Below are 14,042 nucleotides of genomic sequence, written 5' to 3'. Positions count from 1 at the left end.
GGTGCTTCTCAGATCATCCTATCTCCTACCATTTACTTTATGCAGCTCTAAATACATTCTGTCTCTTACAGGAAAGCTGCTTAGTAAATGTCTGCGAGCCTGAATTCCTATGATCACAGATTCAGAGCTGAAAGGGACCCTTGAGACCACTGAATCCAACCCTCTCATTTTACAGTAGGAGGAAACTCAGGTCCAGAGAAGAGCTTTATTTTAATTTTTTTAAACCTTTATTTTCCATCTTCAAATCAATACTGTGTATTGGTTCCAGGGTAGAAGAGAGGTAAGGGCTAGGCAATGGGGTTAAGTGACTTGCCCAGGGTCACACAGTTAAGGAAGTGCCTGAGGTCATATTTGAACCCAGGACCTCCTTTCTCTAGGCCTGGCTCTCAATCCTCAGAATCACTCAGCTGCCCCAAAGAGTGGCTTCTTGGCAAAGGCACCTCCGGGGCAGGGTGGGTAAGCTGCTGAGATAGGGCTTGACTCAGGACTTCATATTCGAATCCTGTTTCCTTCTAGAACCCCAAAGTAAACGAGGTTGGATGCAAATGTTATTGGTTCGCAAATATTAAAAAACGACTCTGAGCTTGCAATCAGGAGAATTTGCAATTATGGCTGGTTGGAGGGTGGGAAATAGAATTTGCTTAAAAAGATTCAGAAAGCGGCTGGACGCGAGAAGGAAAAGGAGAAGAGTGAGAAAAGAGAGAGGGGGGACGAAGAAGGGGAGGAAAAGGAGAGGAAGATGATTTTCCCACAAAAAAGTGATTAGGAACCAGGAAAAGTAGAGGCACTGAAGGGTGAGCAAACTGGGGGGACGGTCCCGGCTCTGCCAGGGCTCAGGGCCCACCCTCCAGGTGGGGTCCAGTTGGTCTGTGCAAGGCAGGTGGAGGACGCAGCCCGAACCGATTAAGGTCCGGCCACCGCCCCGCCCCCGGCTAACGAGGCAGCCGCGAACGCCCCAGGGCTCCCGCCTCCCCCAGGAGGCTACGCGCGTTCTGCTCTTTCCCCCTCCCCCGCCGAGGCCGCGCGCTCTCCGCCCCCCACCTCTGCCGTCCCCGCCGCCGCCATCTTTGTTGAGGGCAGCCGGCAGCCGTGGGAGGGAAGAGGAGGCGGCGGCGGCGGGAGATGCCCAAGTCGTGCGCCGCCCGGCAGTGCTGCAACCGCTACAGCAGCCGCAGGAAGCAGCTCACCTTCCACCGGTGAGGCGGGGGCGGGGCGGGACGCGGGGGAAGGGGTGGGGGCCTTGGACAGCCTCCCTCTCCCCCTCCTTGGGAGCCAGGCCGGGCCGACCTGGCAGACGCACACGCAGACCCAGACCTACACACACCCCGAGAAACACACATACACGGAGGCGTACGGCCTGCACGCATGCGCCTGTTTGAACTTGCATACTCCCAGGGGCGCGCGCACATGCGGGCACGCGCTCTCTCAGTCCCGGGCCTCACCCTCCCGGCCTCAGGCCCCGCCCATCAAGCCTTTAGGAGCACAGGCGGGGAGTGGGCGGGGCCTAGGGGGCGGGGTCTGTATCTGTCGCTTGTCTGTTTCTGTCTCTTCTAGGTTTCTCTGTCTCTTGTCTCTTCTTGGGTCGGTCTCTCTGTCTCTCTGCCCCGTCTCTCTCTTTGCCTTTGTCTCTGTCTCTCTTTGAGTCTGTCTCTTCGCTTCTGTCTGTCTCTCTGCCTTTGCCTCTGTAGCTCTGTCTCTGCCCAATTCCCCAGTTTCTGCTAAGTGTTCTAGATTCACAATCTCACAGTAATTCTGAACTCTTTCTCCCTCCCCTCTCATTCATTCAGCTGCCAAAGCTTGTTGATTTTACCTCCATTGCATCTTTTAAGAAATATTTTTTACCTTTTGTTTTTTTACATCACCTACATTTCCCTGTGTATCTTCTTTGGAATATTTTTCATGTGTCTGTATTTTTTAAAAGATCTCTTATTTTGCCAATTTCATGTAATAACAGTTTTCCACATACATTTTCTGAAATTTTAAGATTCAAATTGTCTCCTTTCCTTTCCTCCCCACTCTAGGAGATGGTAAGCAATTTGGTCTGGGTTATACATGTATTATTAACAGAGAATGTTTTTGAAAAGAAAAATAATCAGCATTGATACATTAAAACCTGCCCTTCTCTGTAATGTTCCATACCCATAGGCCTCTGCAAAGAGGGAGAATGAAAGGGGTATCATTTTGCATCTCTTTTTTTTTTCAATTTAAACATTATTTTATTTGGTCATTTTCAAACAGTATTCCTTGGAAACAAAGATCCTTTTCTTTTCCTCCCCCCCTTCCCACCGCCCCTCCCCTAGCCAACGCACAATTCCACTGGGTATCACATGTGTCCTTGATTCAAATCCATTTCCATGTTGTTTGTATTTGTATTAGGGTGTTCATTTAGAGTCTCTCCTCATTCATGTCCCTTCCACCCCTGTAGTCAAGCAGTTGCTTATCTTCAGTATTTTTACTCCCGCCCTTTGTCCTTTGCTTGTGGATAGTGTTTTTTTCTCCTGGATCCCTGCAGAATGTTCAGGGACGTTGTATTGACACTAATGGAGAAGTTCATTACGTTCTCTTGTACCACAGTGTATCAGTCTCTGTGTACAATGTTCTCCTGGTTCTGCTCTTTTCGCTCTGCATCACTTCCTGGAGGTTGTTCCAGTCTCCGTGGAATTCCTCCACTTTATTATTCCTTTGAGCACAATAGTATTCCATCACCAACATGGACCACAATTTGTTCAGCCATTCCCCAATTGAAGGGCATCCCCTCATTTTCCAATTTGCATCTCTTTTTTAACTCCAAACTTGCTCTTTGTAATTTCATAATATTCAGTTGTGATTGTTTCATGGTGGTGATTCTTCCATTTACATTGTCATAGACTTTGTATATATTGTTTTCCTGTTCATATTTTTCAGTGCTTCTCTATATTTGTCACATTTATTATTTTTTTAAACTCTTACTCTCTATCCTAGAATTGATACTAAGTATCATTTCCAAGGCTGATTGATAAAGTCTAGGCAATTGGGATTAAGTGACTTGCCCAAGATCACATAACTAGGAAGTGTCTGAGGGTAGATTTGAATTCAGGATCTCCCATTTCCAGGCCTGGTGCTCTATTCACTGTGCCACCTACCTGCGCCCTAACTCTTCCTTTCTCTGGGACTCATTTTCTTCACATATAAAATGAGAGATTGTGCTAGGTGATCCCCTTGCCCTAAATCCTGTAAGTAATTATTTGAAGCCATTGTTTTCAGCCCCAGGCCTGGCATTATGCCCAACCAAGTCTTATTAGGGCTATGAAAGAAGTGGGGGATGGAAGCCTTGCCTTCTAGGGGTTTACAATCTGGGTGAGGAGATGAGGGACATCACGCATAACACATATTATAATAATTAGTGAATAATATGCCCCAGGAATGTAATTAAATGCCAGGTCCTGTGGTTCAAGCTCTGTAAGTTCTATTCCTCTGTAGAGAGCTTAGACCAGATCTTTTTAAAAAATTCAATTTATTCTTTTAATTTTCAAGACTACGTTTGCTCCTTCTCACCTTGCATACCAGAACTCTATTGAGAAAGCAAGAAAAACAAAACCCATTACTATTGTGTGTAGTCGAACAAAACACATTCTCCCATTGGCCCTGCAAAAAAGCCTTTGAAAATACTAATAAAATATTTATATACATTTAAATAAAATATTTAAATTTTAATAAATGAAAATACACATACATGCAGATATGCATACAAACATACACATGTGTCACAAATATATATTCAGACATACATGTGTATTCAATATGCACACATATATATACATCGCAAGGGTTGAGGGCACAGCATCCCCAGGATCTTGAAAATCCTCCAAAATTTTTTTGGACCTCGCATCGTACCAGAGAAGTTTGAATTTTTTTCTTTTATGGGGTGTTTACAGTAGTGAATTTTGGTTTGTGTGCATTTCCGAGTTTCTAATCTTTTTCTGTGTCATCCGCTGGCTTTTGTGTGCCTTTTGTGGCTGCCCTCTTAAGTCCATCAATTCTATAAGTGGAAGTGGGTAGTATCCTTCATCTTGGGTCTTCTGGAATTGGATTTAACATAGAAAACTGGGCGTCTTAGAACTTGGAATGGGAAAATAAAAAACGCACCTTTATTTTTATTACCCTCAGCATTTTCTTAAATTATGAATGAAAAGGAAAACCAAAATATTCCGAGAAAACATCATTTTGTTCCCACCAGACCGTCAAAGGGGTCAGTGATCCAAAAGAGGTCAAGAGCCTCTTGGAGCTTAGCCAGGACAGCTTCTTGCTTCTCCATTTGGGAAAAATGAGTCCTGGCAAGACAAAACCACTGAAACCAGAATCTTGGAAGTACGCATGCGCCAGATGCCTCCGAATGTGCAGACTCTCGCGTGATGGGTTGGCGCTGGTAGTGGGATTTGCGTGTACGAAACACCACCCATCTGCCCTGTGGTGGACGCTAGAGCTAGCTCTAGCTCAGCTAAGAGGTGCTCAGGAAAGCGTGTTTGGGGAGATTTCGGAGTAGGCAGGGAGGGTTTCGAGGGCATTTAAAGGGTGTTGCAGGGTCTTTATTGGGGGGTGGGGGTGGGGGTGGGGGATAATATGGAAAAAGGCAGAGATGAGGCAAGAATAAGCCCAGCATATGTGTATGTGCGTGTGTGTGTGTGTGTGTGTGTGTGTGTGTATGGGGGGGGGGCGGCGGCTAGGGGGCGAGGTCCGCGGTCAGGAAAGGAAGGCTTGTTATTGAGGGGGTGAGAGGAATGGAGTGTGACCCAGAATTCTGTCCATATACCGCACCGTGCAGTTTTTCTCTTGAAAACATTAAACCTGAAATTCTTTTGTGTGTAAAAAATGGTGCTAGGGCAGAATCCCCTCTGGCGCCACCGTTTCCTTTCCCATAATCCCCATGCCTTCCAATCTTGGTCCTTGTGTGCCATTGTGCCTGGTGACTTTCCTAGATCCTATGGCCACTCCCTACTCTTCCCATCTTGGGCTGGCGAAAACGTGGCCCTCCTGAAAAACAACAACAAAAAACATTGCATTCCTGCATCCCTTCTCTGGATGATGGGCTTCCCGAAGGCGGGAGAGAAAAACATATAATAATATATAATATACTAATATAAATAGATGTATATATAATGCCTCCAATGTCACTTTATCTCAGATGCAAACTTGTATGGACACATCCTTGATCCATGACTTAAAAGTGTTCTGCCCCCACAGTCCAAAACTGCAATTCCCTTATTTGACCACAATGTCCTATTTAGCCATCCTTGAACCTTTTTCTTGTGTTATGACAAACTTTACCAAACCCCACCTGTGGGTTACTCCCACACTCCAGGCCCTCTTCATTCCTCCTCATGTAGGACTTGGCATTTCTGGAGAAAGTCCCCGAATGCTCCCCTGTCTTTCCTAAGACAATAGGAACCAGCTCCCTGACTCCTCCTTCCTTTTTTGGTTCTAGTCTCTGACCTTCTTGCCAAAGCCAACCCTTCTACTTGTGCTCTGATGATGGCGTCCTTTTTGGCCTCTGTTTCTCTTATCTTAGTCTCTCCTTATCTTCTCTCTCCTTTTCTACTTACAAATATCCAGGTCTTTTTTGTCCTTTAAAATCCTTCACTTATGCAATCAGCTAATATTTCTTTTCCCTTTCATGGCAAAAATCCTGGAAAAAGCTAGGAGCTCAATTGCTGCCTTCACTTTTTGGCCTTTCACTCACTCCTCAGGCCCTTGTAATCTGGCTCCCAACCCCACTACTTGACTGAAAGAATTCTCAGGTTACCCATGATCCATTTTTAAGGTACATTTTTATTGCTATCTTTTGTTTTTACATTACATATATTGCCCTTTTTCGTCCTTCCCACCACTGCTAGCAGCTAATCTTTATTAGAAAGAGTATTTTTGCTTGTTTGTTTATTTGTTTAAAGCCTTCCCTTCTGTCTTAAAGTCATTATTGGTTCAAAGGCACAAGAGTGGTAAGGGCTAGGCAATGGGAGTGAAGTGAGTTGCTCAGGGCCACATAGCTAGGAAGTGTCTGGGGCCACATTGGAACCCAGGATCTCTTGTCTCTAGGCCTAGCTCTCAATCCACTGAGCTACAGAGCTGCCCCCAGAAAGAGTATTTTTAAAAAGAAAAAAAAAATGAAGAGAAACCGCCCTCAACAAAACTAATCAGCATGGTGAAAACATTGTAATTGTTGGGGACCTTCTTCTGCAGAGGAGTGGGAAGACAGGTCCTCTTAGGAGTCTGCTAAATGCCTCTCCTTCAGTCTTCACTTAATTTCTTGACCTCTCTGGAGCTTTCAACCCATTGGTCCTCCTCGAAGACTTTCCTGTCTTGGCTTCTGTGACTGTTTTCTCTTGCTTCTTTTGCCTATTGGTACCTCTTCTCTGGTTCATTCTGTTCCTCCCACTTTCTGTAGAAGTATGCTCCTGGGTTTTGTCCCAGGTCCTTGTTTCCCTCATTCTCTGTCCTCTCTTCCTTGGTGATAGCAATAGTTCCTCTGGGCTCAAGCATGGAGCCCTCTCTGGAACTCTAGTGTGTCACTAACCTCAGCTGGAGTAGCCTTTGGGTGGAACTCAGAATGTCCATGTTGGAAACATTTTTTTTTAAACCCTGACCTTCCATCTTGGAATCAGTTCTGTGTATTGGTTCCAAGGCAGAAGAGTGGCAAGGGCTAGGCAATGGGGTTAAATGACTTGCCCAGGGCCACACAGCTGGGAATGCTGGAAACATTTTGTTTCTTTCTGAACCTATCCCTCCTCCAAACTTCTGTTTCTTACTTGTATGTCCCTTGGGTGTGTGAACCTGAAGTCATCCTCTGCCACCAGGCCTAACTCCCGACAATTCTTGTTTCCATCCCCTTTCCCCTCTCACACCTCAGGACTTGCTGCTTCTTGTCAGCATTCATCATGTGTATACATTTTAAAATTTATTTTTTCAGTTCCATGTAGAAGCATTTTCCGGAGATTGCTTTCAGAAATTTTAGGATGCAGATTTTCTCCTTTCTTCCTTTTCCTCCCCTCTTTGAGGCCGTAAATGGTCTAATATAGTTTATAGCAGCACCTTCATGCAATAGACATTTCCAAACTGCTCATGCTGGGCCAGAAGATAAGTATCACACATATAAAAAAAACTCATGAAGGAAATCGTAGCCTTTTAATGCAGATAAACTAAATTTATTACTTGTGAAAAAAATGACCACACATCTGTGGTTCTTAGAATGATCTTCATCTGTAAAATGAGGGGGCCAGAGGAGATGTTCTCCGAGGCTCTTTCCAGCTCTCCAGTTGTGATCCAAGAAGTGCTCTTGGGTCTCCTTGTCCTTGCCCTGGCATCCATGGATTCTCTTAGCTTGAGAAGTGCCATGGGCCGTTGGAGACTTGGGGAATATGTATTTTTATGCCTTCTTGGAGACTTTCCCAGCACCCATAGGTTCAGAACAGCTGGCTGCTTGGGTTCTTAGGCCACACCTGGTGTTTTGGGTCGATTATTTAGGATGCCTCCAAAATGTTGCCTTGAGAAAATTGTATATGGCTTAAACTTTCAACAGTAAATAAACCTTAAATTTTTTAAAATTTAAAATTAAAATTTCAACGGTAAATAAGCCTATGGAGAGCATCGGGCTTTCCTCTCAGAAGCCCTCTTACCTTCTGAGGCTTGGCCCTTTCGGAACATCCATTTCTTCCCTGCTTAGGTTCCCGTTCAGCCGGCCGGAGCTGCTGAAGGAATGGGTGCTGAACATTGGCCGAGGCAACTTCAAGCCCAAGCAGCACACAGTCATCTGCTCGGAGCACTTCAAGCCCGATTGCTTCAGCGCCTTCGGCAACCGAAAGAACCTGAAGCAGAACGCTGTGCCCACAGTGTTTGCTTTCCAGGAGACGGCACAGGTAGTGAGCCTGCCTTGGGCTTCAGCTTGGGGATGCTCTTCTTGCTGGGGGGGCGGGGGAGGTCAACCAGGCAGATTTATTTCCTTCACGGTGAGGCCAGAGGCACAAGGCGTGTTGCTCCTGCAGTCTATGGAGCCAGTGAGAACGCGCCATTATTTGCCTCTGTTGAGCAGCGGGGATGTGTGTGTGGAGAGGCAGGGGTTGGGGGAGAGCAACTTCACAGAAAAAAAGCTATGACCTATTTCTAAAGAAAGGCAGTTAATCACTTGTTGGCATAGACAGTAGCACAGCTGATGGGAAATACAGCATTGGGTAACATGTAAGATTTTAAAGCCTTTTTTTGAACAAGGAAATTAGAATTATTTGTAGTGAGGGCTCTCTCGAAATGTTCCTTAACTATCTAAGCCTTAAAACTGTCTGCGGATGTGAGCTGAAGCTATCCAATGTGAGCTTCTTTCCCAAGTAGGCTAAGAAGCTCCCTTTACACTAAAGATGCCTGTTGTAGAAGCTCCAACAGCTCAGCATCTCCAAACCTTTGTGAGTGGAGTTCAGATGCCAAGGTTTCCCCTGTACCCCGCTTCATGCCATGCATTAGACAGAGAGAATCTGCTACCCCAAGGGCTTTCTGTTCTAAAAACATACACTGCCTCAAGAAATGTTTCAAAAATTCACAGCTAGGTCTCTGAAATTTAATCTGAGCATTTCCCATTTCTCTTTTCTTAAATCCTTCCCTTCTGGCTTAGAGTCAATGCTGTGTATTGGTTCCAAGGCAGAAGCACAGTCAGGGCTAGACAGTGGGGGTTAAGGAACTTGTCCAGGGTCACACAGCTGGGAAGTGTCTGAGGCCAGATTTGAACTCAGCTTCTCCTGAGTCCAGGTCTGGCTCTCTAGCCATTGAGCTGCCCAGCTGGCCCTACTTCCCATCATTTCTGTTAGTAAACTGTGTGGTGAGACTCGGGTACAGAATAACAGTTCCTCTCACTGCTTCATCTTCTAATGGATAACATTTTCAAGACCGATCAGGTGAATATTTAGTTGCTCCGCTGTTACAGGGAAGGTGATAATATATACCTCAATGCCCTTTATTTTGGAGGATGGTGCTAGCGCTCCCACCAAACGTAACAGCGTGCAAGGACCAGCCCTGCTTTGGTTGTACCTTGGTCAGATCCTTTAGAACATGTCAGTGGAGAGGGGGGTTCCTCCTGGGACAGGGGGAGGGGGTTGAGGGAAAGATAGACCCTGTGACCGCCACTCTCCCTGTGTTGTGTCCCCTCTGCAGCTGGTTAGGGAGAACACGGACCCTGCCGCAGAGAGGAGCGATGCCCAGGCGCAGCAGCTGGGGAAGGTAAGTCTTGGCACCGTAGCCTGTGTGGATTTAGTGAGCCGGCGCAGCCCCCTTGCAGCTTCCCAGGCGAGATGCCCCACCAGATGGGACAGTCCCTGTCCTCCTCATCCCCATGTCGCAGACTTCCTGGCCTCCTACGAGATTTAGATCAAGTCTCCTTGTCGGAAGGACACCTTCCATCTGCTCTGCAGCTACCTTGTTCGTGCTTACTTATTTACATCTTGTGTCCCTTTAGAATATGCGTGTTGAGGCAGGGATTAATTTTCTCCTCCTGTGTAACCCCCGTGGGCACGTTGGAAGCTCGTAATGAATGCTAGTGGGCTCTTGAGGTGGCCGTAGGGTGGGCTGGGCAGCAGCTGCGCAGTCTTAGAGATTTTCTTAAGGAAAGGGCTACTTTCATTAAGCAAGAACTTCCAAATGACTAAAGATATCACAAAGGAGGGTGGAAGATAGACATTTTTCATACTTCTTTTAAAAAAACCAAATATTTTATCAATGATTTTTACACCCTTCTTTTCCCACTGATAGCCCCTCTCTTCCTCCCCTGTTGCTAGATCTGTGCCTTGTAGCAAAGAAAAGCAAAACAAGCCAACAACGGGCCACCTAGAACAAGTGGATTCCCCATTCTGTACCCGCATCTCACCACCTCTCCCTCTCAGCTTAAGGCGGTGGCTTTAAAGTCACAATGACACTTTTTTCTTCTCCAACATTCTTTTTTTTTTAACCCTCACCTTCCATCTTGGAATCAATACTGGGTATTGGTTCCAAGGCAGAAGAGTGGTAAGAGCTGGGCAATGGGGGTCAAGTGACGTGCCCAGGGTCACACAGCTGGGAAGTGTCTGAGGTCAGATTTGAACCTAGGACCTCCTGATTCTAGGCTTGGCTCTCAATCCACTGAGCTACCCAGCTACCCCCTAATCCGACATTCTTAATGGGTTAAAAGTTGGATTTGCTTCAAACTTTTGTATTTGTTTTTTATAGAAAGTGTTTGTTGTAAGTCACGTTATGAAAACATACCTCTACCCAACTGGTTTTCATAACCCCCTGAGAAAAGCCCCGTATGAAGGGGTTCATTTTGGGGTGGTGCCATTGTGTGGGAGCAATAAGGGGCTGCTTAATGGGGGGCAGGAAGGGCTCTATTCTGATTCTTGCTCGCTGCTTTTTAGGACTTCTCTGGTGCAGGGGCTAGAGAATATACCCCAGGAAGAAAGATGGAAATTCCACTTGACAAGCACCAGTTATCCCCAGATGCTGAGGCTTCTGAAAAAGAGGTAGGACAGTGGGTTGTGGGTCCTCTGGTTGAAAATAGAGGGCATACTTAGCTGTTCATTCTCTTTACAAGCGATGATACAGTAGAAATGTTTCTTGCTAACACAGAAGCCAAAAGGAACAGAGCATGTGTCCTCAGAACACCCTCTTCAGAAGGGCTAAGTTTCGGATGGGTTTGCCCGTGACGATGCCATGTTTATTATTTTCGGCATAAATAGCAGATGCCCCAGCACCTGCTGGGGATCCCATAAGTAACGGCTTCTTCCTAGAACCAAGAAAGGGCAAATTTACCCCAGGGAAGCACAGAATGGGATTTCTTCCCTTTCTACCTCATCCTTCATCTCTTTGTTCCTAGGTCTCCTCCTACAGGACAGAAGAAGCCGAGTCCCACCTCCTGCCCACTTGTCCCACAGGGCAGAAAGGTTCCCCTTCCCTTCCGGAATCCGATCACAGCTATGCTCTCCTGGACTTAGATGCTTTAAAAAAAAAACTTGTGCTCACCCTGAAGGAAAATGAAAGGCTACGCAAGAGGCTAAAGCTGCAGAGGGTGGCAATGAGAAGGATGTCCAGCCGCCTTCAGGCTCTCCAAGAGGAAAAGAGGCGACAGAAAGCCCTTCCGAGTGGAGAGGAGCCGCCAGTGGCCTGAGGCAGCAGAGCTCCCTCCTCAGAAAGAGATGGCAGCCCCTGCTTGCTCACTCACTTCTTTCAGAGCCCTGCTGTGGGTCCCGTTGCTGGCATGTTGCTCTCAACACTTTGAAAAGACCAGCACTCAGGATGTGGCAGAGGAAAGGAGTGTTGGGGCATAACATCAGAGGAGGGAAAAAACTCAGTGCCCAGGGAAGGCAGGAGCCTCAAACAGAAAACAGAGATGAGCATCATTCCATTCCAATGTTTGCTTTCTTGATACTCCATTTTATTTTTTCAAATCTTTACCTTCTGTCTTAGAGTTGATGCTCTGTGGTTCCAAGGCAGAAGAGTGGTAAGGGCTAGGCAATGGGGGTTAAGTGAGTTGCCTGGGATCACATAGCTAGGAAATGCCTGTCAAATTTGACCCCAGGACCTCCCCATCTCGGCTAGGCCAATCCTCTATGAAGTCACTCCTGCTAGCAAAACCTGCACCTGTGAGGGTCTGTCCAGTTTGGCTTACCAGTGCCCTACTGTAAAGTGTTAGAGATTGGCCCCAGATTCAGTGTGCTTCCTGTCCCTTCCTAGTCTGAGAGTATAAGCTCTGCTTTCCACAAACACTGCAAATTTCCATCCTTTGCTAAATAAATAGGAATCACTAGTTTTGAGTTTCTTTGCTCAATCCAGGCTATTGTGGACACAGAAAAAGACTCCAAGAAACAGTTTCACTTTATACCTTGTAAAGCAGTGGACAGGGCAGATATCTTTGAGAAAAATATTTTTTCTTTATTAAAAAATGCCACCATTGTGGACTACCCCACTTCAGACTTCATCCCATCAGTGTCATCTCGAACACTGACACCCCCTTGCTGTCCATACATACTATGGTTTGCATAAACATCGGTACCTTGATGTGCAATATAGCCTTGTGTTAGGCAGAAGGAGGCACAAGATCTGTGCTTACTGAGCTTATGTGGTAGTGGATGGAATAAATCTTGAAGCAGCTTTCCATAAAATTGCTGCCCCTTTTCTTGGTTGTGTTTTAAAAAACCAGTCCTGGCTCCAGCTTTCAGAAAGGGTTTATTATTGACAATACAGTGCCTTCTGTACAACCAGCTTCAAACAAATTGAAGAAAATTGATACCCAAAAGAACCATCTGCAGCAAAGGGGACAACAGGCCACTCTAGGTCAGAGTCATTCAGCAAAGTTTATTGCACAATTTGTATTCTTAGCATCAGGTCTGGGAAACTTTGTAAAAATGGGCACAAATGTCACAGAATTATACAACCTGAACTATTTTTTAAAAATTGGAGGGAAGGATTATGACTGATTACTCTGATCCCAAAGCTCAGGCATGGAGAGCTTGATTCCGATAGCTATGGGAGGACAGAAGGTTGAGTACTTGTGGCTCTCTGGCCTTAGCTGTCTGAGCCACTGCGTATCAAACCCCTGCTCACGTGATTGCACACTCAGGAAAAGGGTCACAACCCTCGGAGGAGTCAAGGAACAAGGCCCAGGCCATGACCAAGACCACAGGCCCCCTCGCCAGTTAGATTGTTTACTACAGGTAGCTTGGAAGACTATTCAAGTGTATCCTGGGTTCCTGACATCTTTTGCATTCACAGAAAAGGCAGGTTAAGAAAGGGGCCTTTCTAGAGTAGAATGATACCACTGAGAGTGAAAGGGCCACCTCCATCCCTTAGATAGCTAGGCCTTCCTGGGGAGGTCATGCCCTCTAGACATCCCCATCGGCCACAGGGCAGCTTCCTCTTGGGGAGATGCCCCTGGGCCACCTGCTGGAGGTTTGGGAGGATCCTGGAAGGATTCCTACACTGCTCATCTCCTATAAGAAGCCTCCCTCTATTTGGCACCTCTCTGGAACTTTGGCTGGATTCCCCTCCCCCCCATCAAGGCCCTTTCTCCCTGCAGCCTGCTCCTCATCCTGACTGTGCAGTGAATGGCAGCGATCCTAGTTCTCAGCCAGATTAGGTGAAAACATGGGAAAGAGCCGTGGTTTCCATGCATTGTGTGTAGGAGGCAGGTAATGTTTACAAAGATGCTGGTCACACAGGAGGAAGGAAACAAATGAGAAAGCTGAATCCTGGGCCTCGGCAGTTTTAGTGGTAATTATAAAGACAAATAAAGCAGTGGAGAGGCAGAGATAGCTTCCAGATACATTGTTCTCAAGTAACAAGCATTTGGTAAATTCAGAAGGTCTCCAAATCTACTTTTCAGTAAATCATCACAAGACAAGGATGTTGGTGGGAGGAAGCTCGGATGGGGAGGACGCCCAGTCTCTCGGTCATGGGGGCCACACCATGGCTCCACTTGGTTTGCGGGAAGTCCCCAGAACTAAGGGGGAGGGCATGATGTTCCGTAGATACCTCATGAAAGAACCATTTGGGATGGATGGGTCACTGTCAGCTCAGATGCTGGAGGATATGACAGAAGGCCTCAGGGCTCTGGGCCCCCTGTGGCCCTTTTCCCAGCAGGGCCACAATCTGGGCCCCCAGGCTCCTTGAGGAAACAGCCATCAGTCAGCTCTGCAGTTCTAGGGGAGGGCAGTATTGCCAAAGTACTACAGTACCTGTGAAAGCTGGCGTGTTCATGTGCCCCTTCCCATAATTGGTAAATGACCTTCTACGGGAATAATACAAAATAAAAACATCTGGAGGTTTCTGTTTCATGTGTTTTCAAACTTGCAGACTCCCAGGAAAAGAGGTTTTGCAGCGTCTTGACTCGGGTACTGACCCCTTGTTTTCCCACAAGATTTATCCATCTGTATCAATCCTGTGAGCTGTAGGAGGAAAGACAGGCTTAGGGTTGATAAGAAAATGTTTCTATTTCTGTGACATCCTGCTCAGCTCTGGGTCTTGCCAGGCCTTTCTTCGCTTGGCAGGCAGGGGAAGGCTATTGT

General features: G+C 46.5%; 2 protein-coding genes across 3 annotated transcripts in view; one reads left to right on the top strand and one right to left on the bottom strand.

The window, feature by feature from the left end:
* Positions 1-827: 827 nt before the first annotated feature.
* On the top strand, positions 828-12,140 carry THAP3 (THAP domain containing 3). The gene is made up of 5 exons (XM_001377402.4): positions 828-1,196; positions 7,694-7,886; positions 9,166-9,231; positions 10,398-10,502; positions 10,856-12,140. Exons 1-5 carry the CDS (start codon positions 1,123-1,125, stop codon positions 11,144-11,146), a joined length of 729 nt encoding a protein of 242 aa, XP_001377439.2. The 5' UTR covers positions 828-1,122; the 3' UTR covers positions 11,147-12,140.
* A 45-nt stretch (positions 12,141-12,185) lies between these two features.
* DNAJC11 (DnaJ heat shock protein family (Hsp40) member C11) overlaps positions 12,186-14,042 on the bottom strand; it is an 82,010-nt gene continuing 80,153 nt past the window's right edge. For both annotated transcript variants that reach the window (XM_001365696.4, XM_056795893.1), the window contains one exon: positions 12,186-13,922. In XM_001365696.4, coding sequence (XP_001365733.1) covers positions 13,897-13,922 — 26 coding nt within the window. In that variant the 3' untranslated portion in view covers positions 12,186-13,896. The remainder of the gene's footprint in view (positions 13,923-14,042) is intronic.

This window comes from Monodelphis domestica, chromosome 4 (genome assembly GCF_027887165.1).
Source record: "Monodelphis domestica isolate mMonDom1 chromosome 4, mMonDom1.pri, whole genome shotgun sequence".
Taxonomy (NCBI): domain Eukaryota; kingdom Metazoa; phylum Chordata; class Mammalia; order Didelphimorphia; family Didelphidae; genus Monodelphis; species Monodelphis domestica.
This window is presented reverse-complemented; position numbering and strand designations above follow the sequence as displayed.

Excerpts from the sequence above, each read along its gene's own strand:
- THAP3 (XM_001377402.4), top strand. The coding sequence starts at position 1,123 with ATGCCCAAGTCGTGCGCCGCCCGGCAGTGCTGCAACCGCTACAGCAGC. Across the intron at positions 9,232-10,397 it reads AGGCGCAGCAGCTGGGGAAG|GACTTCTCTGGTGCAGGGGC; the intron begins GTAAGTCTTGGC and ends GCTGCTTTTTAG. Across the intron at positions 10,503-10,855 it reads CTGAGGCTTCTGAAAAAGAG|GTCTCCTCCTACAGGACAGA; the intron begins GTAGGACAGTGG and ends CTTTGTTCCTAG.